At 38.5% G+C, this 25,405-nt stretch overlaps 1 protein-coding gene and 1 long non-coding RNA gene across 13 annotated transcripts; one reads left to right on the top strand and one right to left on the bottom strand.

Moving 5' to 3' along the window:
• Positions 1-11,615: 11,615 nt before the first annotated feature.
• Positions 11,616-16,201, bottom strand: LOC128028624 (uncharacterized). Of its 2 annotated transcripts, none has more exons than XR_008187180.1 (4): positions 16,155-16,201; positions 15,085-15,238; positions 14,842-14,911; positions 11,616-12,105 (listed from the first exon to the last, which is right to left on the bottom strand). It is a non-coding gene; the product is annotated as an uncharacterized LOC128028624 (long non-coding RNA). The 2 variants fall into 2 exon arrangements; XR_008187179.1 differs by lacking the exon at positions 16,155-16,201 and adding an exon at positions 15,558-15,645.
• A 4,980-nt stretch (positions 16,202-21,181) lies between these two features.
• Positions 21,182-25,199, top strand: LOC128029249 (upstream stimulatory factor 1). 11 transcript variants are annotated; one of them, XM_052616905.1, is made up of 11 exons: positions 21,182-21,482; positions 21,892-21,958; positions 22,059-22,102; positions 22,276-22,347; positions 22,598-22,711; positions 22,804-22,954; positions 23,090-23,177; positions 23,895-23,953; positions 24,035-24,129; positions 24,213-24,341; positions 24,633-25,199. In XM_052616905.1, exons 3-11 carry the CDS (start codon positions 22,082-22,084, stop codon positions 24,720-24,722), a joined length of 819 nt encoding a protein of 272 aa, XP_052472865.1. In that variant the 5' UTR covers positions 21,182-21,482; positions 21,892-21,958; positions 22,059-22,081; the 3' UTR covers positions 24,723-25,199. The 11 variants fall into 11 exon arrangements, with proteins under 11 accessions (XP_052472865.1, XP_052472862.1, XP_052472857.1 ...); XM_052616902.1 differs by having other exon boundaries at positions 22,271-22,347; XM_052616897.1 differs by having other exon boundaries at positions 22,202-22,347.
• The last annotated feature ends 206 nt before the right edge of the window (positions 25,200-25,405 follow it).

Below are 25,405 nucleotides of genomic sequence, written 5' to 3'. Positions count from 1 at the left end.
ACGGAGACGCCCACAAACTAATCAGTGCAGACGGGAAACACACAGACTTCATCACAAAGTGCAAAACCCAGAGACAGGACCCCCCCCCTCCCCCCTTCTAAGAATACCTACTGGAGTTCCCAGAAGGGCCTACCTGCTGATTGTAATCATCAATAAGGGAGTGATCCAATATGTCCCTAGCAGGTACCCAACTCCTCTCCTCCGGACCGTAACCTTCCCGGTCCACCAGGTACTGGAATCCTCACCCCCCCTGTCACGAGTCCAGAATGCAATTAACCGAAAAAGTCGGTTCTCCATCTATGAGACGCGGCGGCGGGGGAAACGGAGTTGGCGGATTAGTACGTGCATAAAACACGGGTTTAATCTTGGACACATGAAAGGCGGGGTGTATCCTCCTGTATGCTGGAGGTAGTTTGAGGCGGATTGTCACCGGACTAATGATCTTGGTGATAGTAAACGGGCCAATAAATTTGGGAGCTAACTTGTTAGATACGGTTCACAGCGGAATGTTATTGGTAGAAAGCCACACTTTTTGACCCACAACGTAAACGGGAGGCTGTGACCGGTGGCGATCGGCTTTGGCTTTAGTGCGCTCCCTCATCTGGAGCAGAGTCTCGCGGGCTCTGGTCCAGGTGCGGTGGCACCTCTGGACAAACGCGTGAGCGGAGGGGACCGCGACTTCAGATTCCAGGCTGGGAAAAACTGGTGGCAATTTAAAAAACTCTTTCCAAAATTTGGATATAAATTGAGATCCACTGTCAGAAACCACATCTACCCGGAGGCCATGAAGCCGAAAGACATGATCTAGGACAGTGACCGCTGTCTCCTTGGCTGTCGGTAATTTGGGCAAGGGAATGGAATGTGCCGCCTTCGAGAACCGGTCCACTATGGTCAAAACGACCGTCATGCCATTTGAGGGCGAAGGGCGGTAACAAAATCTAGTGCAATGTGGGACCAGGGTCTCGGAGGGACAGACAGCGGTTGGAGAAACCCATCAGGAGGTTGGTTAGATGACTTACCACTGGCACAAACTGAGCAAGCCAAAACAAAATTGCGGACTTCACGAGCCAAACGTGGCCACCAGAATCGTTGTTTAACTAACCCATTAGTTCGTCTTATCCCTGGATGACAAGCAACGTTGGAGCAGTGACCCCACTGAATGACTTCGGACCTTAACTCCTCAGGCACAATAAATGGTTCGGTGGACAACCGGGCAGAGGCGTTACCTCTTCTAAGGCCGTCTTGACCTTCGACTCGACCTCCCATACGAGTGCTGAGACCACTACTTTCTCAGGTAAAATACACTCTGGAGTCACCGGGCGGGCGGGGGGATCAAAAAGACGTGATAAAGAATCGGGTTTGACATTTTTGGAACCCGGGTGGTACGATAAAGTAAAATCAAAGCGACTGAAAAAAAGTGCCCACCGAGCCTGCCTGGAATTGAGTCTTTTGGCAGTTATAATGTATTCTAAATTCTTATGATTGGTCCAAACAATGAAAGGTACCCCTGAGCCTTCCAGCCAGTGATGCCACTCATCTAAAGCTAATTTGACTGCCAACAACTCTCTGTTACCAATGTCATAATTGTGTTCACCAGGAGATAATCTATGTACCTTATCATCCGAGACAGCACGTTGGGACAACACTGCTCCTACCCCCACCTCTGATGCGTCGACCTCCACCACGGACTGCCTTGTGGGGTCAGGGGCCACAAGGATGGGTGTACTGGGAGAGGTCAAGGCTATCAGAGTGAAAGTGAAGTGAAAGTGAAGTGACATTCAGCCAAGTATGGTGATCCATACTCAGAATTTGTGCCCATCCGAAATGCACACACACAGAGCAGTGAACACACACACACACTGTGAGCACACACCCCGGAGCAGTGGGCAGCCATTTATGCTGCAGCGCCCGGGGAGCAGTTGGGGGTTCGATGCCTTGCTCAAGGGCACCTAAGTCGTGGTATTGAAGGTGGAGAGAGAACTGTACATGCACTCCCCCCACCCACAATTCCGTCCAGCCCGAGACTAGAACCTACAACCCTTCGATTGGGAGTCCAACCCTCTAACCATTAGGCCACGACTTCCCACTTCCCAGAGGTGAGGCTAGTTAGCTGAAATTGCAAATAAAACGGCGATAAAAATTGGCGAACCCCAGAAACCGCTGTAGGGCCTTATGGGAATCTGGAGATGGCCAATCTATCACAGCCTTAACTTTGTCAGGGTCCATACGTATTCCCTCGGACAAGACAATATACCCTAGGAAGGGAACAGACTGTGCATGGAATACACATTTCTCCGCCTTGACAAAAAGACCATTCTCAAGTAACCTCTGGAGCACTCGTCTGACGTATTGAACGTGTTCCTGGAGAGATGAAGAAAAAATCTGTATGTCATCCAGGTAAACATATATAAACTGATCTACCATATCTCTCAACACTTCATTAACGAGTGCCTGGAAAACACCTGGTGAGTTGGAGAGCCCGAACGGCATCACCAAGTATTCAAAGTGCCCTCTAGGGGTATTAAAGGCCATTTTCCATTCATCCCCCTTCCTGATGCGGACCAAATGATAAGCATTACGTAAATCCAATTTTGTGAACACGGATGCTCCCTGTAACCTCTCAAAAGCTGAAGACATGAGTGGTAATGGATAGATGTTCTTTATCGTAATGTTGTTCAGCTCTCGGTAATCAATACAAGGTCACAGAGAACCATCCTTCTTACCCACAAAAAAGAATCCCGCCCCCGCTGGAAAAGAGGAAGAGCGGATGAACAGAAATGTATTTCTCCATGGCCTCCCTCTCTGGAATAGAAAGAGAGTATAATTTGCCTTTAGGTGGAGACTTACCTGGCACTAAATCTATGGCACAGTCGTAGGGATGATGTGGAGGAAGAGAAGCAGCACAGGACTTACTGAACACCTCCTTCAGGTCCAGATACTCTGCGGACACGTTTGACAATACCATGTTCTCCTTCTGAAAGACAGAGACAGGGACAACAGGACAAGCAGAAACCAGACAAGACTCATGACAACTTTCACTCCACAATGCGACTGTGTTGGAACCCCAATCCACTCGTGGATTATGTTTCATTAACCAGGGGTGACCTAAGACAATGGGAGCTACGGGGTAGTCCATGAGGAAAAAGGATATGGTTTCACAATGTTTGCCTGAAGTGAGCAGAGTGATGGGTTCAGTGTAGTGGGTGACGTGAGGCAGTTCCTGGCCGTTGAGTGTGGTGACATGGATGGGAAGAGACACAGGCAGGACAGGAATGTTCAGGTGATGTGCAAGGAGTGAGTCGATGAAATTACCTTCGGTTCCGGAGTCCAGAAGGGCGTGACAGTCATGTGTGTGATTCTCCCACCGCAGTTTCACCAGAAGGAGAGTCGATGATGTTGTTGAGGACTTCCCAGCGGAGATCCCACCCAATAGTAGCCTCATGTTTACTACAGGGCTGGCTCTTTTATGGGGCAGGAATAGTTGGTATGTCCTGAGCCTCCACAGTACAAGCAAAGTCTTGCTCGGCGGCGAAGGTGCGGGGCTGTAAGGCAAAGTGCATGGAACACTTATTTAGGAAAGTTCTGCAGAAAGCTGGCTCACCGGAGTAGTTTTCTGGCGCCGGAAGTGGCGGCTCTGGCCAGAAGTGATCCTTGGGGGTCTCCCGGGGGACGGGCGGCACAGGCGGTGCGATGGGCAAAGTGGGAGAGGTGAGCTGATGGATCTGCTGGATGAGCTCGGACACCTGTGTCACCAGCGCTTGGATAGCACTCCCCTGCTGCTGATCCATGCGGTTGACGCTGTGGTGAATAAAGTCAGTTAAAGAGGTGGTGCTCGCTGCTTCCATTTTGGTGAGTACGTTCTGTGAAGACTGGGTGAAGGAGGAGCTGAAAACAAGTGCGAGTTAAACAATTTAATGAAAACCAAACAAACAAACAAGAGTACAAAACAATGCTGGGAAGACGACAATCCAAGATGGTGGGGAGACAATGAGTAATCCGGATGGTGATGGTGAGTTGGCAGCAGGAGAGGATGGCACAGGAACTGTGGGGAATCGAGTCAAAGGTAAGTGATGATGCTTGTGGAGGTCCGAAGAGTGGATGAGGTTCCGGGGGAAGACACGGACATCCAACGCAGAACAACACAGAAGCATAGAACAGTTACAAGACATGAAACAACGTTCTCACAAACACAAGACGTGAGACAAGCCAATATATAGGGAAAGAGTAATGAGTGACAGCTGCTGCTAATGACAATTAATGGAGATGATCACAAACTAATCAGTGCATACGTGAAACACACAGACTTCACCACAAAGTGCAAAACCCAGAGATCACTGTTTACCAACTGTGACAGTAACTCGCGTTACTTGTAATGTGTTACCCCCAACACTGATCATAGTCTGTAAATGTTTATCAGAATATGGTTGTAATTACATTTCTTTATTGTTATTTTAGACCATTAATACCGATATCATTGCCAATGAATAACAGGTGCAGATGACAACTAAAATATTGTTCAATAAATGCATCTTTGTGAAGAATCCCTTCTCCAAACCCTGATTCTCTTACCGGAATCCTTTCCATATTTGGCTGCCTCAACCAGCATAATATAGAGCTGTAGCGTTCCTCAGCTACAATTGTAATGATATTGTTTTTATCATCATGCTCTTGCAATAAGTAAAAAAACATGGTCACTGACCTGCTGGCCATTTACACAGTAGTCAAACTACACCCACATATGTAAAAGAGAAGCTACCGGTCAGTTTGTATTAATAATCACTCTGAGCAGCATTTGTTCAGCCATTTAAAATAAAACGTCACCAGTGTCATGTAAAAAGAACAAATGTGCATTTTAAGTACTTTTCCACTAAAAACATTTTACACCTACAGAACATATTAAGATTACTTGACCAGCCATTTCTTGCATTTTGACAGATAGTAAACAAACTTGGAACCATAGCAACCCACCTAAAATATGCACTTTGTTCACAAAAAAGCTATTGCCATTGCAATATTATGGCAAAGTGAGTCATTGTTAGGGTTGGTACATTTGTGCAATAAAAAAAGCTTTGTCATTGCATTTAGTAGATTATACTTGCAATAAAACATTTGCAATTGGTTTGTAAAAAGGGTTTTATGCATGTTTTGCCTGAGATTTTGTTCATGAGAAAGATGCAATATTCACCCTGCTGATGAAATATTTGTCCACTGACCAATTCTGTTATATTGACTGTCCCTGTGATCCCAAAAACACACAGTACCTAGTTGTAGTGACCTACATACATCTGTAATCACTGAATATTCAGTATCTGAAGTAGGTTGTGCATGTCATGCATGTGTGTGTGTGTGTGTGTATGTATGTATCTGTAGATATCTTGTCCTCTGGACACTGTTAAAGCTCTTGCTTAAAAACTAATAAGTCATCAAGAGTGTGAAACAGATTAAACAGTGACATTTTAACCTGAAAGATTTGTTGGTTTGGCTTTTTTTATGGATGTATTTATGGATTGATTGATGCTCAAAGTGATTTTATGAATCATCAAGTTACAAATTACATCTTGGCCTGGGGTAGTAAATTAATTTTGGGTCATTAAAATTTTGAGTCAACTACCCCTTTAAGTAAATATTTTATTTAACATTATTTAACGATTAGTCGATTATTTAAATGCGTAAAAATCCCAGTAGATCAGCAGTTTTTGAAATACTCAGACCAGTACGTCTGGCACCAACAACCATTCCATGTTCAAAGTCACTTAAATCCCCTTTCTTCCCTATTCTGATGCTTGGTTTGAACTTCAGCAAGTCGTCTTTACCATATCTAGATGCATAAATGCACCGAGCTGCTGCCATGTGATTGGCTGATAAGCTATTCTTGTTACCAAGCAAGTGGCCCATATTCTGCTGAATGTCATGTCACTTTAAAAAAAAACTTTAAAAGGTAGAACAGGAGCTCAAGTCCATGCAGTCCTTAGGGATAATCTCTGAAGTCGCTGAACCAATGGAATGGGACACCCAAATGGTGCCCGTAGTAAAAAAGAATGACTTCAGAGATTATCCCTAAGGACTGCATGCGCTTGAGCTCCTGTTCTACCTTTTAAAGTTTTTTTAAAGTGACATGACATTCAGCCAAGTATGATGATCCATACTGAGAATTCGTGCTCTGCATTTAACCCATACAAAGTGCACACACACAGCAGTGAACACACACAGACACTGTGAACACACCCAGAGCATTGGGCAGCCATTTATGCTGCGGGGCCCGTGGAGTAGTTGGGGGTTCGATGCCTTGCACAAGGGCACCTAAGTCATGGTATTCCCAGCCCGGGACTCAAACCCACAACCCTAGGGTTAGGAGTCATACTCTCTAACCACTAGGCCACGACTTCCCCTGTACCTTAGGCTACAGGGGGAAAGGCAATTTTGCAAAGGCTTGCCAGACTATTAGAAGTGGCATCTAACTTAAGTTTGATTTTCACCAGTGTACATTTGAGCAAGCCAGTGTAAGTAAAGTTTATTTATAGAGGGCTTTTCACAGATACGCCCAACTGCTCCCTGTGTGCCGCAGCATAAATATCTGCCCACTGCTCCGGGTGTGTGTTCACAGTATGTTTGTGTTCACTGCTGTGTGTGTTCACTTTGGATGGGTAAAATGAAGAGCACAAATTCTGAGAATGGGTCATCATTCTTGGCTGTATGTCACTTTCACTTTTTACTAGGCCCATCTTACAAGCAGTGCTTCAACTGAGCAAATTTTTAGTAAATGGTCCATCTACAACAAACCCCCTCCCCCCGAAATGTTTTTATACTTTCAGTATTTGCTAGGAATTTTCCCATACAGCTAACTTTCCCCCCAGGACTTCTCAAGGCCACCCTTGTAAGCTTTCATATGTACAGTGAGACATGATAGTGATGTCAGCCCCAGTATCAATTTTGAACTTGACTAATCTGGCCTGTATAGGCACCACTTGTCCTCGGACTCATTCATCACAGACCGAGTAAAAATGCATCACATGTCTGTCTCACACACTACCAGCACTGTGAAATTTTTCATTTTACATGCAATGGTGAAATGACCAAGTTTACTGCATCTCCTGCACTGCTATTTACATGCAGGGCATTTTTTCTCCATGTGTCTGCGATTATAATGTATGCAGTCTATAGCTTGTTTTCTCTCACCACCAGACTGCCACCAGATCTAGACCTCTTTGTCCAAAGTCAGTTCAGGTTCCATTTGTAACCTCTGGGAAAAGTAATTATCTGCGATCCTTATGACGACTCGGACCCTTAATTGTTCCTCTTTGCTTGTGCCGAAATCGCAGTATTCAGCCAATTCATAGAGACATCTCACAAAAGCCTCAACAGTCTCTCCCGATCGCTGTGTGCAATGATGAAAACAGGCCTTCTCATGTATGACGTTCTTCAGGAGAACAAAATGTTAATTAAATTTGCCAACAACTGTGTTATAATTATTTGCATTGTGATGTTTCTGCAAATGTGAACAATCAGAAAATCGATTCAGCATCTTTAACCACTGCATAAAGCAGGGAATTGAATTGTTCTATTGAATTTTCCTTGTTCAGCTTTGTGGCAGTGTGAAACCGGGAGAACCACTGGATCCATGCAGGTCAGGTTGCAGGCTGGGTGAAGTCGAAAGCCCTTTGGTGTATTGAACTTGGACATTATACCACTCAAAATAAGGCAAACTTGGTCATGGGTGCAACGTCCACTTCTGACACCATGTCACAAGAGTGAACAACGTTATTTTACGATTAGGCGTTTATTGAACATAGACTGCATGATCTTAACAATTGAGTGGACTGCATAAAACACACTGTATTTTTTCCCCTGGGCTCTCCCTCTCTCTACCTGTACACTCCACACATGACCGTTACTCTGGAAGCAGCATGCTGAAATGACTGATCGGAGAATTCCAGAAGAGTTCGTGCCATGGGTGACGAGAGTTTTCGTGTTGGAGCTGTTTGAGTGTTTGTTCAACATATGTTGGAGCTGTTGGATTGTTTCATCTAGTCCTTAAACATAACTAATTCTGGTTGGGTACAGAAAACCGGTGCTAATATGGCACTGGTACCTATGTAACTGATACAAACCAAACCAATTCAGAACGCAGATTTCAGTTCCTCATTTTAGTGCCACTTAAATGTCTGAGCGATTGATTGAAATTGACCTGCTCCTCCGAGATGTACACAAGAAGCATGGGCATCGCTAGGCTTTTTTAGCAGGGCTATAGCATTTAGCTCCATAAACTGTACACAAATTTAAGATTGTACAGTAGCCCTAAACCGACAAACTGCTCTACATAGGACGTTTTGTCACTTTGTTGTTTTTGCGAATAAAACACAGAGACAATGTTGAACAAGTACATAAACATTCACAATAACATTGATGTATTGAATAATTAAGTAAATATAATTCCTTGATTTACCTTTGTAAAGAAATCTCATGGCTCTCTGCTGTCTTTGCCAACGACTTCTTTACCTGAATTGGCCACCTTAGCTTCTCTAAAGGGTGGGGTGACCGAGGTACTAAGCTTCATCCGGAAATCATCTGCAGCGCTGCATAGGATTTGTTCGAGAATGTCTCCAAATAATTGCGTTTTTTGGATTTGAGGAAGGTTTACCGGGTTCAGCCTCCCAAAGAACCCAGCTTTACATGAACATGCAGTTTGTTTTTCCGGGGCAGCAACTGAGTGTATCAAGTGTGTTTGTGTGTTCTCGTCATTCAGTGATGGAGGTTTTATAAACAAGGCCCAAGTCGACGTTGGATTTGCACATTGTTTGCTATTAAAACATGGAGCCATTTGTGTGATAAAAGACTGAAATGACTGATCGGAGAATTCCAGAAGAGTTAGATTTCTGTATTTTGTTGGAAATCCACACATAAGTGAATATGTGAATGGAAACAACATGAAACATCAGTATTATAGCTCCGCCCACAGCACGCCTCCAGGAGATCTGCTTTTTCCGGAGAGAATCGGAAAGCTGTATTTTTCTTTTATAAATATGATAAAACTAAAGACATTTTGGATATATGAAGGATGCAGTACTACTCTATTCACCTTATTTTCCATGGCAACAACGGTGCCGCCATTGGGCTCGTTTTGTCATCTTACTTCCGGCTGAGGGACCGGATGTAACGTACCTAAGCTAGTGGCTGGCTAGATAACAGAACGAACAGAAGTATGATATATGCTCAGTTAGGGGCTGCATAACAATTGTATTAAAAAAAACAATTGCACCAACGATGTAGCGAACACATTGTGAATGCATTATGTGAATGAACATTGTGAAGCGGTCGGAGTGTTGTGGTGCACTTTACAATTTACACCCACCACCTAAAGAAGAGAAGCACCTGAGGAAATGGATGAAGGCGCTAAATTTGAAGCGCCCACCCAAGCGCTCTTATGTGTGTTCGTACCATTTCATGGACGGGAAGGCGACTGACGAACACCCTTACCCCGAGAAATGGCTCGACTACGATGTCCCGTTAAAGAGGTCACACTGGGGGATGAAAAGGTTGTCAGATTCGGGTAAGCTAACCTTAACTAGATATGTGTTTGCTCGCCTAACGTTAGATTTATGAAGTCCGTTCTATGAATACATTTATGATCAGTAACAGGTAGTTAACAAAGTACAACGAATGTTCCATGATTACCATTGTCCACCTATTTATTTAATATTTATGGTAGTACAAGATATTATAGTACATTACAACAGCTAACATTATTCCTGCTACAGAAACTGCAGGTGATAACAGGCCAGCTAGCCTCATTTCTCATTCAGATACTGACCTACGTTTGAACACTACAGTTAAGAGTGTGTATACTGTTTTGTCTCTAATGCATCTCTCTCTCTCTCTCTCTCTCTCTCTCTCACACACACACAGTTCTAAGTTCGGGTCACATAATATATTAATTCTCATGATACATTGTAAGTACTAATGTAAAAATGTTTAATTATTTCCACAGATGTATCGATGACCGCCAGTGATGCAGTGGACAACTGTGATCAGAGGGTGATCAGATCCACATGCCCCTGATCTTGCTGAAAGTCACCAGAAGTTACCTGCTGTGATAGTTATTTTTATGAACCTTTACAAAGTCACCAAAAGTTACCTGCTGTAATAGTTATTATGAACCTTTACAGTGTCACCTGACATTACCTGCTGTAAATAGTTTTTATTTATTTATCTTAATTTGATCTTTTTTTTTCATCTTTAATCTCTGATTTGAAGGAATAACTCATTTCAAGTTTGCAAGTTAATTCCATCTTGGTTTATTACATATGGAAATTAAATGTCGAAATTTTACAGGATGGTCAGTAGAAGGTGTCTCTTGCTTCCTGAAAACAACAAACACTGATCAACACATCACAAATGATTTTATACAACTTAAATTAAATTATCCATGTTCTAAAAAACAAATCACAGTCTGTCTCTTGTTTAACACAACTGATTTAAAACAACTTATTTCATATAGTTAGTCTTCACCCAAACCCTCTACATCACATCCCAATTACCTAATATCCTATCCTTAACCTAATTATTCTCATTCCTGCTTATTTACAAAGCTGCAAATATCTTGTTGAAAGCAGCAGGTCACCTGCCTGAAACTCATCTGAGACGAGGAAGCATACACTTAAAATAAAAGGTGTGTAGTCTAGCTACAGTCTTGGCACAGAATTGCTGATTGTGTGGCACATGTAACTTGCTGTGAATGAACCCAGATGAGCAGCTTACACGTCCTCAGCCCTGTACAGAACATGACAAACCTAAAATACATTTCAAAGATTTTACAGTTCTCTTATTTCAGAATCATTCATTATTATTACACTTGACATTAACCTTATTCATTGATTAGACTTGACGTACACCTACCAAATCTTACCTTTACCTTACCTTTTGCATATACACTGTGTAGAATTAAGAGGCAAGTTGATTTTCTTATTCATATTTTTTTGGTAAAATTTACACTCAAAAAAAAAAGTTGTTGAATGAACTTAAAAAAATTTGAGTAAACTTTTCCACGAAATTGAATTACATTTTCCAAACAATATCGAATTAGTTTGAAATTATTTGTTGTAATCTTGTTGTGTAAACTTAAATTATTTTAGTCAAGACAACAAGAAGAAAATTGGTCCATTCTACTAGATAATGTTTAGCCATGCCTAATAGAGAAAGTTGTGTCAGGTTAACTACTCTGAATTTTGTCATGCCTACTATATAAAATAATGCTATGTTAACTACATTCAATTTGGTCATGTCTACTATATCTAACAATGCAATGTCAACTACAAACATTTTTGTACTGCATACTAGAAACAATTTAAATCATTACACTTTTATAACTTGATTCTACAGTTACTTCCAAATGAAAGTGAAATAATTGTGTTCTATTACATTAAAACCTTTTTACTGTATACCTATAGTCTACTGTGAAGAAAGTCAATATGTTAAAAGTCAATCCATTTAGTAAAAATCTGTATTTAAAACATGAGCACATTTAACCTTGAGTGTCTTCTTGCTTAAAACTGCAAATATGGCAATTAAACATGGTCATTAAGTTACAAAAATGACAATTCAAATAAAACATGAGCATATAAGAATATAACAAAATGTTATTTTATTTTGTTTTCTTAAACATGATATTAAATGTGATTGAGAGACGTAATCACCTCTGCTCATCGTGCAAAAATTCAGATACAACAAAATCACATGAGCATACAAAGAAATAAAACAGCATTCACAAAGGGATCCTCAAACACAGCACACCTAAGTGAAGAGCTTTGTTTTCTGCGCCTGTGCTTTGGCAGACAATTTACACAAGTTCAGCTCGAGAATCATTTTTTGGAGCACCTTAAAAGTGTAGTGGATCTCCTGTGGATGAGTAAGATTTAAAGAGTATATTAGTCCAAGTAGCATGGCTGTAGCCAATGCTACATTACCTAAACCAGAAAGCACCTCCACATCTTCCAGCACAATGCAGATATCTTCGGGGTCTTCTGTTGCATCAGCAAATTCATGCTTTACATCACAGAATCCCTAAAAGGTCTTCTTTATGTCCGCTTCGGTTCTTGCAGGGTCATCATCCTTTAAAAAAAACAAAAAAAAAAAAAACAGTTATTTTTAATGAACAACTCTACTTCCACAGCACATTCATACATTCACGAGCCATCTAAAAACAATGCTATTGCGTTCGGTCACCAGATCACAACCCAACTCAACACCTTTGGCAGACTGTTTTCCACTTTATAATGTAAAATAATACAGTGCCTTTGTCAATATCACAACAATGAATAACTATGCTACCTTAAAATCTCTAACTATCACTCAGTGACTGTTTGAAATTAATTAATTTAAATGACATTAACAAATTACATTTATAAAATACCAGATATTCTCAAGAGCCATTGATACTTCGGTAACACTTTAGAATGATGTCCATTAGTTAATGTTAGTTAATTCATTAAGTAACATGAACAAACAATGAACAATACATTACTGTTCCTCCATTGATTTAAAACATAAGAACTTGAAATTTATTGCCAACAGTTATGATTTTTTGTTGTTGTTGTCTTGCAGCCATACGAAGCAAAAGTCATTTTATCATATTTTGTATTTTGAACCCGTGAAGCCTGGAATTAAACTGCTGTTTTCATCAGGCCAGAGGAGAACTGGCACCCAGATTAAGTAAAGTTTCTCCCAAAGTTTATTTTTCATTTCTGTCACTAATTAAAGGGATAGTTCACTTTCAAATTAAATTTAGGTATGTTTTAGCTTACCTCAAGGGCATCCAAGATGTAGGTGTTTTTTGTTTCCGTAGTAGTTTACATTTTGATATTTTTAGGTCAAACTGTTCTTGTCTGTGACTAATATAATGGAGGTCTATGGTCACCACCTCAAAGAGCATGAACAGAGAAGTCCGAATTAAACAATTCCCACCGTAAGTACACATTGATGACCTAAGACACGAAACAAACGGTTTATGTAAGAAAATGAACCGTTTATTTTGGTTTTATCTCCTGTACACAACCACGTCCAACTGATCTGAGTGCACAAGTACTTACTGACGTGACGTGCGCACGCGCTCTGGCTTAGTCTGCGCAAGCGCGGAAAGCGCCGGAAGCGATCTCTCGCGTGTGTACATCACTCTTTTTTTATGGTTTACCACACAATACACCACCAATCTGCATTGTCTGAAATATAATGCAGTAACTGTAATTATTAATTTGTTTATAATGCACCCTATAATCGTTGCAATTATAATAAACAACACATTACTCACTATTGACAGTGTGCCATTGGGTCCCTCTGGCATTGGACGTCGCCTCCAGTTTATACGTGGCAAACTAAACACAATGTGCAAAACGCTGCGGCTCAACAGCGGAGAAAACTCAGGATCTTCAGTCAGGCAGGTGTGATGCGATACAGTCAATGTCCTCGTCGTCTTGTAGTTGTTCCATTCGTGACAACATACGCTCTCCACTTCTGTCGGCATCTCACAACACTTGCTACTAAAACGCCACCAATTTTTAAGAGATCTCTGTCTCTCTGAGGCTTGAAGATGTGCTGCCGCAGCGGATGCTTCCATGATCGCTCCTGAGTACTTTATCTGTGTATTCTGGTTTAAATATGGCTGTGACAAATTCAACGTTGTCTGTTGATGTATTGAAATCATCTTCCATTGCAATTTCCTGTACGTATAAATATGTTTAAATCTTCACAGTGTAAGGTAACACTTCAGAAATCTCTGTGTAAACCATAGACAGTAAGTGTAAACCATGAGTGTGCTTTCCGTGCTTGCGCAGACTAAGACAGAGCGTGCACACGTCACACAACAGGAAGTACTCGCGCCCTCACATCAGTTGGACGTGGTTGTGTACAAAAGGTAAAAACAATATAAATACTGTTTGGTTTCTTACACAAACCGCTCGTTTCGTGTCTTAGGTCATCAATGTGTACTTACGGTGGGAATTGTTTAATTCGGACTTCTCTGTTCATGCTCTTTGAGGTGGTGACCATAGACCTCCATTATATTAGTCACAGACAAGAACAGTTTGACCTAAAAATATCAAAATGGGAAATACTGCGGAAACAAAGACACCTACATCTTGGAAGTCCTTGAGGTAAGCTAAAACATACCTAAATTTAATTTGAAAGCGAACCATCCCTTTAAGTTTTGGTTCCTTGCCACTGCCACCTTTGGCGAATAGGGATGCTTGACTGATTGCATAGACACAATTGGAAGAGAGTTGAACTGGATGATGACATCACTGAATAATCAATGAACTGACTTTTTCTTAAAAAACAAAACAAAAACTGTCTGTTTGTTATTGTCCTCTTGCATTACCGACAAACTATTTTCCTGTTTAATTATGCTGCTTTGACAATGTGTATTGTGTAAAGTGCTATATAAATAAAGGTGAATCGAATTGACTATTAAGAACTGTGCTTATCAAACAGGATGATATCACGTAAACCTAAACCAGTGGCTGTGTGGAGTACAAAGGTTTAAAGAGAAGTTAGCATCAGTCATTTAATTCATATCTGAGCTTTACAATTTACTCAATATTTTAAAATTAAAAAATGTACATTAACTCTTTACCCATCAGCAGTTTTAATGGGGAATGTCTTTTGATATTTAAACATACAAACGTGTGTATATATATATATATATATATATATATATATATATATATATATATATATAGGAAAGTGTCTCTGCTTTTAAATTGAAAAAATTTTAGGCACAGTTCATGTCACGTCTTTTGCAAGGTCAAGTTTGTTATTACTTTTGATAACTGTTTGTAACGAAAAAGAACTCACCAAATACTCCATCATATTCATCTTCATTCAGGTAGATGCATAGCCCCTTGAGAATGCACTCTTGCTTGGTCTCCATGGTGGCATTATAAGAAAACAGACAAAACATTTTTTCAGGTTTCTGATATTCATACATGACACCCTCCAATACACATCTCTGAGCCATTATGAATTACAGAGCACTATATCAATAGCTTGTATTTAAAAAGCAATTTATAAAAAAACTGAAAAAAATAAAAATACTACCTGAGACATTGGCAGCATCACATGTTGAATCTTTTTTCTAAACACTCCACCCTTTTTGGTAAACACTTTTAGCAGATCATCAGAGAACAGATCCAGTTTGGACATGAATTTTGGAGTGTAAAGGAAGGGTTGTGATCCGATGAAATTCATTTATCTGAAGACATAAGTTACAGAGGTCTTGTTTATGGGCAATTCAGCAAAGACAAAAAAGGTTAAAATGCTACAAAGAAAACAAAATATTTAATACAGGGTCAGGGTGACAACTTATTTATGACAGAAATCATTTTCGATTATTCCTCTTGATATATTAATCGCAAGTAACAGAATAACATTACATTACAAGCGCTTGGAGAAACAAAACGTTATTAGCTGACTACACAGACATAATGTCGGTCCATGATCATAACCTAGCTAGCAGAAGAAATGCAAAAACTCCACTTACAATTACTGAAGCAGCGAAATGTAATACTTACGTCGCTAAAACATTATTTGTTGTTTAAGACGAGAGACTCCGTGAACGCTGTGAATTCAGTCACGAGCACGTGACTTTAACAAGCGTGACTAATCTAAAGCCTTGGATTGGCTGCTGGGCGCTTTGATTGGCATCTCAATCGTTTTAACAATGACGAGCAATAAATTATAAATTATAGATGAGGAAGACCTAAAATATAAATTTGAAACTTTGTCACCCTAACAACAGCTGAATGCAGAGTAAGAATTTAAAATCCTAGGGGACAATTTGGCAATTTCTAATTATCAGTCGTGTCTTATGGCCCTGGTTTTATACATTAATTCATGGTACTGAAGGGTGTTCTGTTCTCTCTTGTTCCGCGATTCTTCATTTTAACGTTTTGATACTTTTAGGAAAAAAAGAAAGTCTGCACCACGTGCTGAATCCAGAAACCTAACATCAGCTACAAATGACACACTTAAGAGCTATATTCATACAGTGCTTATAGAAAAATAACTTTCTGGTATGCAACAAGATATTAAGAAAGCATATTTTAATTAGTTTGTTAATTAAATAAAATTAGATGGACGGTGATAGACAAGAAAAAAAGGCCACTTACCCAACTCACATGTTAGCTGCTGAGCAATCCATCTGCATCCGTTTCCGTTGATGACGTGCATCCGGTTGAGATGAACAAAAAATATTCTTGTTGACTCAATTTAAAAAAATGTTGTAAACCTAATTTTTTGAAAATTACATTGTTTCTGTTAAATATAATTAAGTTGACACCATTTTTACAAAGAGTTATGTTGTATGTGCTCATGTTAATTAATTAAATTGAACAAAGAGCAAAAATCATTTTTTTGAGTGTACCAATTCCAAACCAAACCAATCTTAACTATTAATTTTGCATTTAATCTTTTATAAGTGATATATAATCTTTTTTTTTGGCTTGTTTTATCTGTAAAATAAAATCTGCCTAATCATTATGCATACCTGGCTATACAGCGTTTTTCACTTCCAAGTTCCAGCCTCCTCCTTTTCTAATATGTAATTGATAAACGTTCACTTACCTTACTCCACTGTGCTATTAAGTTATTAGACAAAATACTTAGTCTGATGATGGTCATCAAACAAGTTATTATACTTTTAAACATTTATAACTTCGTGTATATTAACATCACACACACACAAAACTAACCAGCACCACGCTGAGAGGTTTAGACTGCTCGACTGGCTGGTTGCACGTTCAATTTTAAAAAGACGAGAAAACCCTCGCTGTGTAACAGTACACGACCCACTGTCTCACTGTAAATACTGGTAAGCCTCGGTACATTTTTTTAAATCATTTTTCCTTGCTGCTCCATCAACTCCTCCTGACAGGGCAGTTAAATTTAAAGGTTAACTCTGGCCACTTCTTCATATCGTCTAACATTACCCACGTTAACAGCGTCGATGGATGGGACAATTTGAGACCATTTTATCGTCGTAAGACGTTTTCATCGTGCTCCCAATTTATAACATAACGTTCTTTGTCATTTCGCCACATTTATAGCTAGCTATAAACAATCGTACAACTACTAAACTAGTAACCGGACGTGCCGTATCGGTTTAGCGGAAGTCGGATGACAAAATGCGGAAATGCGAAGTATTAAAAGTGGGCGGGGCGGAATAAGGTGAATAGGTACTCAAGATTAGCATGAGATTAGGTGAAACTGTGCATGTTATGTACCCTTTAATACATACACTACTGAACAAAAGTCTTAGGCACATTAGTACTTTCACCCCAAAGAATGGTGTTCAGTCATTTATTTATATATTTTGCTGTAGTGTGTCAGTAGAAAATATCACTTTACATTTCCAAACATTAATTTTGTCATTAATTTTAATAATAATCTAGTGAGATTGTTGAATGCACAAGCAGTCTGACAACAGCCAGTGCTCCACATGGAGATCTGATCTCACCATCATCGATGTCGGTGATTACATGAAGAAACAGATGAAACTGAGACAAACAAAATTTTAGTATAAGAGTGTTTGACAAGAGATACAGTAGAAACATTATGTGTGGTTTTGTAATAAATATTGACCCAGATTGTGAGATACATTTATTAGCCTTACAGTAAGGGAAGCTTGGGAAATGAGAGCATCCAAGTAGCGTGTAAATGCTATGGAATTGCCACCATTATTTTAAATATTTTAAATGTTAGGTACACATGGATCAGCTGAGCATCAGCTAGTACAATCTTGATTAATGTGACCTTTCAGAACTGACGCTGGATTATAAATCATTACGGTCTAAAATATAACAGTACAGTGCACAACTCTTCTGCCTAGGGCTGCATGATTAATCACCTGCTTTCAGGTGGAGCAGCATTTACTACACAAATCTGTAGTTCACTGACAATTTACACAAAAAAAATTGCAGATGATATAATCATACAATTATGGAATCGAAAAAATTGTTTGCGATAATGACAGCTGTTTGCATAGCTTCTTTATGAACTATGGCTCTGTGTAACGTTAGTAAATGCTGCTCCATCTGAGAGCACATTAAATAATAAGAACTCAGATAAACCATGCAATGCCGTTGTGTGTTTATTAGTCACGTTGAATCAATGGAAGCGGTTGAATATTATATTTATTCAGCTGCAGCAGGGTTTTTTCTTAGGGTCATATTTGGAGTTTCCATGTGAGAGACATTAGAATTATTGAGGACACTGTTGTTCTTTCAATATTCAAACCTAGCTCTACGATTGTAGGGCCACCATGAATGACAACATGGTCCATTATTATTATTTCACCTGAGACATTTCGACTAATTGGCCTCTTACCTCTTCCTCTATTTTGTTTCCCTATCCACTGCACATCCTTACCTCTCTTCTTCATCTTAACTCTTGACCTTGTTCTTTTCCTGGTTGTTCTTCCATTGTCATAAATTGTAACACTGTATTGTGCTCTGCCCATGCTTGCGAAATTAATGTTCATGAGATGCACCTTTGAGCTATAGAATTGATTGGTCATTGTATAATTTAACACATCCAATTCCCTTCATTAGTCAAAGCTAAAATTCATCAGCACAATTCATTGGAATTTTTTTGAAATGTGTAGAAAATATGCTTGACACATTATGACATCTGGTTTAACCAATTTGCATGCAGTAATAAACCAAAGCATTTACGATTTGTTCAAAAAGCTGAGAATTTGTTTTCTGATTTGCACAAGTGACTAGATGATGTGGAGCTTAAACAAATAGTTCTAAGAATTTCAATTATGATTTGAGAAATGTATCAAAGTGACTGAGAAGGCGTGATAACCTACAGTCTATGGTGATAACATCTCTTGTTTTAGGATACCCGGAAATCCATATCTCTAATAGTTCATTCTTTTTATAATTAATGATGTTTTAGCACATGTAAAAGGCACACTGATGGACTGTGATAAGGAAAGGCTGTGGTTCCCACTGAAAATAATATAAATATTTTTTTTTATGTTTTAAAAAGTAAAGGGAGATATTTGTATAGGCTGTTAGATGCTAGTATACAATAAAAAGAAATAACATATTTTTTAACACACACACACACACACAGAGATAGACAGACAGACAGACAGTCAAACAGACAGATAGACAGACACAACAATATATTTTTTCAATTTACATTTTCCTGAGTAATAGTTTCCTTGTAGGACTATGTAATTGTTTTCATCTGGAAATGCATTTAACCCCCCCAGCACACACACACAAACAAACACAAACACATTACGCACACACAAGCACACGCACGCATGCACGCACGCACAAATTAATGCTATAAAAGCTCAGCAAAATCACATTACACATTCACTGAGCTCTCTCATCTGAACCCTGCCCATAACATTATATGTTTCTTTCAATTTCAAATAGGCCTAGCTGATAGAAGGATTATTCATACAAAACACAAATACATTCAAGTAATAATGATCAAAGGTAAGAGCTTTTGAATTGATTTTGGTTATTAATCTTTTACAGACTTCAAACTGTTGCTCCTGTTAATCTGTCAAACTATCTGTATAAAAGCTTTAAAAAGCTGTAAAAAATGCCAGTTTACTGTGTGTCAGGAGATGAATTCAGTGCTATCATGTTTATTTTTATGTTTTAGTTGTGACTCATTTGTGACTTTAAAGACCAAATAATGGATATTAGAATTTTAATTCTCATTCTTGTCTCCTGGTGTGAGAGAAACTCCTTTATAAATGCAAACTTTATAAATGTAATCTGTTTCAAAAAACTGTTCTATGTTTATGAAATGAAATACTGATGTTTTAGCTGGTTTGATTTTATTGTTTCACACAGAGAACCACTTGCATACAGAAATGATTGTTGTGGTCCTCTTTTTCTCGGGTAAGAATTGCACACAAATCTCATACAGGCCTATTTAAGTTTAATGTTATTTTTAATGTCATGTAATGTAAATTTACACTTTTTTAACCTTTAAGATTAAAGTTTTTTAAGATTAAAACACATTCTGCTATGAGATTTGAGCACTGGTTTTAACTTGAACGCACATTCGATCAAAATACAGTAAATAAGACTGTTTATGTTCTTCCTCAGCTGTCTATTCTCAAAAGAAACCAGATTTTGGAGCACTCTCAGCATGTGTTAACAAAAATGGAAGCCTAACAGTTGAGTGTTATTACCCACCTTGTGACAACACACCCTTTAACTGCAACCTTTATGATGTTGAGCAAGACACAAAAACTCTAATTGGCAGCTCATATGAGAAACTGGTCAACAAAAATGTTTCATTCTTAAATGCTACATCTGGACAGTGCCAACTCATTATCAAAGATCACGTCCGGATTTACATCAACCAGACCAAGACTTATGTATGTACTCTGAAACGGAGAACAAGTAAAGAAGAGAAGAGACTCACTGTGAAACACACTGGCACAAGAAAAGGTTAGAGTCAGTTACTTAAAACGTCTCAAATAAATGATTTGATCATAATAAAACTGACCAATAAATAATGATTAATATTTCGTAAAATACGGAATTTGCAAAACATGAACATTTTGTGACAAACAGCATGTTCTAGATTCTTTCTTTTTTATTTCAATTCATTACTCTCCACCCTTTAAGCATCTGGTTTTGTTTTTCAGAGCGACCAAAGGACTGCCCTGCATGTGGACCATTACTAAATGTCTCAGAATTGCTATGGTTAGCAGCATTTATTTTCTCCCAAGAAACATACTTGTAAAACCAAACATCCTTCAGTAGGCCATCTAGAACAGTTTACAACAAGCCTTTATGTGTGTTTCTTCAATGAGCATTTGGTCCTGTGTCTAAAAGCACACTTTTGTTTCATATACTACTAATGTTCAACGGTGTATGCATGCATCATAAATATTTATATCACATTGTCACCATATCTCAAGTTATGTATCATGTTTAACATTTTGTCATGAAAAGCTAATTTTTGGAATAAAATGACAGACCCTTTCTGGATCGACCCAGCGGCGCTCTCTAGCGTTTTCTTCAGATACACGTTTGACAAAACAGAAGCGACACTCAAATTCGGACACAGCTAATTTATACGTTAACTGCTTACTGTCTATGGTTAACCGTTACATGGGCTATTATGCTTTTATAGTTCATTTCGCTGCACTGGCGTAGCTCATGGGTTTCTTTAACAATTCAGCTCCCCGCCATGGGATCGAACCATGTGTTCAGTGTTTTCATCCCAGCTAAATTACATTAAACCAGCACGAATCGGCTTTCAAAAAAGATAACACATACTTATACGAAAGAAGTTGTTTAATTCAGGCCTTAACAAGTTTGAGCATTCCACATTATGAGGTTCAACATAAGAAAGACGCTTACAGAAAATGATTCTGTGCGCATGCGCAGAAAGCTAAACGATCCGGTTGCTGCTGTTGTGTACAAGAGAGGACACAAGAAAAGTAAACGGTGAGAAACATGAAATCACATATTTATTTTGCTTATCCCAACACCAATGTTATGATGGCTATATTTATATTTATTTGTGTAACTCGGCTCATTTAAAACATTTTTGTTTTTTTTGTCTAAGCTCGTCTGATAGCACTGTAGCTAACTAGCTAACCTTACAACCGAGTCAAATATAATATCCATTTGAATGGATTAAAAATCCTTTTGTATGCATAATTTAGTTAGCCTAATGTTTATTTTAAAAACAATGTAATAAAAAACAAAGTATTAATGTAACGAGTGACTCCTGTTGGCCGGTTCTGTTAATAATTATTATTGTGTGTATTTTATAAACCACACACACATATTTTCACAAGCATTTTCATGTTAACATTTATATAATTGGTTTCCTCTGTTGAATCCAGTACAGGTTTGATCAGGCATCAGTGAGTGAAGGCACATTTTACCAGTTACATACTGACTGTGGATATGAAAGGGTTGGTAACAATTATTAATGCAACTAAATATTTGAACTATACAATTTGTAATGCACCATTTTAACTAAATGTTCAACAATGTAAAATGCTGTGTTTCCAGACAACAGAAAAGTCCTGATATCAATGTTCCAGTCATTGAAGAAGGTATGATAAGATTCAGCATGATGTAGTAATATCAGATTATTTTTAAATAAATTTAGAGAAGTGGTTTGCGTGTGTGTGTATGTGTTTTCTTAATTTCAGGGGCAGTTGCTACTGCAGAGGACCCATCAGCAATCACAACTATTCAGTCTGCTTCTACTTTCTCCTCAGAGCAGCCGATTAAATATCTCTTCAAGACGGAGGGAGCTGGGGGGCAGGTAGGGGAGCTGTACCCTCCCTCAGGGCAGGTAGGAGATGGGGAGGAAGTGTTATATTCAAACCTGAGTGAGATGACAATGGAGAACCATTTTACAATGTTATTCAGTGCTGTCAACTCCAGACGGATGAACCAACCTTAATTGTTCCCATAGAGTGATCTTTCTGATGATGTTTCAGAAAGATTTAGCAGTGATCTCTCTTTCTTCACTGTAGGTATCTTCTACAGACAATTGTAAGATTATGTTTCATAACATAATTTATCCTTTTAATTTCCCTCAGGTTACATATCGAGTAATCCAAGTCGCAGATGGGCAGCTGGAAGCTCAAACTGATGGTGCAACTGCTGTTAGTGTAGTGACAGGGTTTCCTGCTACAACACAGCCTGTGACACAGGTGGACAACTGCTTATTATTTTAGCTGACATGGATGAATAGAATTGAACCTTTTTACATCTTGTTTCAATATTATTTAAATCTGTTTTTCAGGCAGTTTTTTCTCAGTCTGAAGGCTTGGAGGGTGATGGCACAGAAACCCATTACACATATTACCCTGCTACTATCTCAGACGCAGCGGCTGGAACCATGGTGACCAGTGTTCAAGCCTCAGATGCTCTGCTTAGTCAAAGTGCTCCTGCAGGTACATCATCAAACCATTTTTAGCGTAAATGATGGATTTCACTTCCTATTATGCACATTAATACTTAACAGTGCAACACTTCTGTTGCAAAACAGTCTGGGTTGTTTGTTAATGTGCTTTTTACTCCTGCTTTAGGTCAGTTGTATGTTATGATGTCCCCGCAGGAGGTCCTTACTGGAACCAACCAGAGGTCTATTGCACCTCGTACACAACCTTACAATGCGTAATGTTGCTTTTCAGCCTTGTTTAATACATTTCTTTTTTCAGTTATTGCTGTTTTGCTATCTTTATTTGCATTCTTTTTAATTTTTTGTGACCGCACACAGTATAATGTAAAAGGATAAAAACATTTTTTTTTATCCATTTATTATTTTGATGTCAGTATAGGTATGCCATAAGTCTATTTTATATTAAACTGGAAAAACTCCCTGTCAAAAGTTTGGAATAATCAATATTTTTTATGTTTTTGAACAAATTCTGAGATGTTCGGTGAGGTTGCCTTTTTTTTAATTAAAAAATAAAGTTAAAATAGGAATATTGTGAAATATTACATTTTAAAATAACTGTTTTCCAGTATAATATAAATGTAATGTATTCCTGTGATGGCAAAGCTGAATTTTCAGCAGACATTACTCTAGTCTTCAGTTTCAAATGATCCTTCAGAAATCTCTAATTTGCTGAGACTGGAGTAGTGGTTGCTGAAAGTTATTTTAAACTGTAATAATACTTCAAAATAATATTATATTTAATGCATTTTTAATCAAATAAATACAGTTTTAAGAGCAAAAGAGCTTCTTTCAAAACAGAATAAAATTTTCTACTTCTGACCTGTAGTGTACAGTGTTTAAATGAGCTGTTGACTGAACATCTAAATGAATGGATAAGCATAGGAGCAAAATGAAAAACAGTTATTGTAACATACTTTTTTAAATATTTGCAGTAAGACAGAGGGGCCAAGGACTTCAAGAGATGACAAAAGGCGAGCTCAGCACAATGAAGGTAACTGAAAAAGGATTGAAAATTACGTACGGTTAGATGTGTAAGTTAATTGCAAATGATTCTTTTAAACCCACTTGACAGTTGAGCGAAGACGTAGAGACAAAATTAACAACTGGATTGTTCAGCTCTCCAAAACAATTCCAGACTGCACCATAGATTCCACTAAAACTGGACAGGTATGTGTCAGTTTTGTGAATAAAATTGTGCAGGAAGTTCTGGATTATATCTGATTTTGCTGTTGTGTGTGTGTGTGTTACAGAGTAAGGGTGGGATCCTATCAAAGGCCTGCGATTACATTCAGGAGCTGAGACAAAGTAACAGCCGGTTAGGAGATGAACTGAACAGCCTTGACAGGTTGAAGATGGATAACCAGCTGTTACGGCAAGAGGTATTTACACCAATAATAGATAACTTGAATTATCTAGATTAATTTAGGCTCGTATAATAATTCACTTGCACTTTAGTCATTGTTTTGATCCTGGTTTTACTTTAATTTAAACTCACATTTAAACTCAAATTTAATATGGAAAAACCAATATCCCCTGGAAAATGTCTTAATTTTAGGCCATATATATATATATCTGTTTTCCTGTCTGTCTCTATCACTTTCTTAATTTCTTTATTTATCTCTTTTGTATTGATCTCATTGATTGTTTTGTAATGTTGTTGTTTTTTAAAGATGGAAGATTGGAAATCTAAGAATCAGATTTTGAGGAGCCAGCTCCGGCAGCATGGCATTGTTGCAGCAGCGAGTGCAGATCCCCAGTGAAGAGTTCAAAGGATGTAGGAGTTTTGGAAATTTAGATCGAAAAACATTCAGTGCAGGAGATTCAATTTTCTGACGTTTTTAAACAAACTTGAACAATGCAGGACTTAATGCAGTATTCAGCATACCGGTGATGATTCTCCATTGGGATCTTGCCTTATGTACATACTTTCTTTTTCTTTTTTTGTGTACCCCATACTTTCTTGTAATTTAGCATTCATTTTTTATGTACCAGGACAGGTCAGATAAATTTTGTTTATTTTGTACTGTTACTTCTAAACTTTGTGGAAATGATTAATGTTAAATATTTGTGTTATGAATGCATTTTCATACATTTGATACTTTTCAGGTTCAGGTTTTTCAACTTAATTTGTCTGAATAATGAGCATGTCAAATAACTGCCTGTTAATTGGCAATTCACAACATGATCGTAGTAGATTTCATTATGCAGAGTACTGAAATAAATACATTACCCCACTACTCTATTCTTCTAAATTGTGGTCTAGGAATGTTTTGTTGTAATGTCGACACTTTTCAAATTCATTTAGATTTTAAGAAAAATAGACAAGCTATCTGCCGTTCTTGAAGATATTGTCGTCTATAATACCAAATATTTGAAAGGTTCAAGACTAAAAAATCAAGACTCGTGCAGAACTGCACACTGCTCGTACCTGCCTTTAATGTTA

Source organism: Carassius gibelio, chromosome A15 (assembly GCF_023724105.1).
Source record: "Carassius gibelio isolate Cgi1373 ecotype wild population from Czech Republic chromosome A15, carGib1.2-hapl.c, whole genome shotgun sequence".
Classification (NCBI taxonomy): domain Eukaryota; kingdom Metazoa; phylum Chordata; class Actinopteri; order Cypriniformes; family Cyprinidae; genus Carassius; species Carassius gibelio.
Note: the sequence above shows the minus strand (reverse complement) of the source record. Positions and strands in the feature narration are given on the sequence as shown.

Coding starts and splice junctions, on each gene's coding strand:
- LOC128029249 (XM_052616897.1), top strand. Junction 22,348..22,597: donor TGTACCCTCCCTCAGGGCAG/GTAGGAGATGGG, acceptor AATTTCCCTCAG/GTTACATATCGAGTAATCCA. Junction 22,712..22,803: donor CAACACAGCCTGTGACACAG/GTGGACAACTGC, acceptor TCTGTTTTTCAG/GCAGTTTTTTCTCAGTCTGA.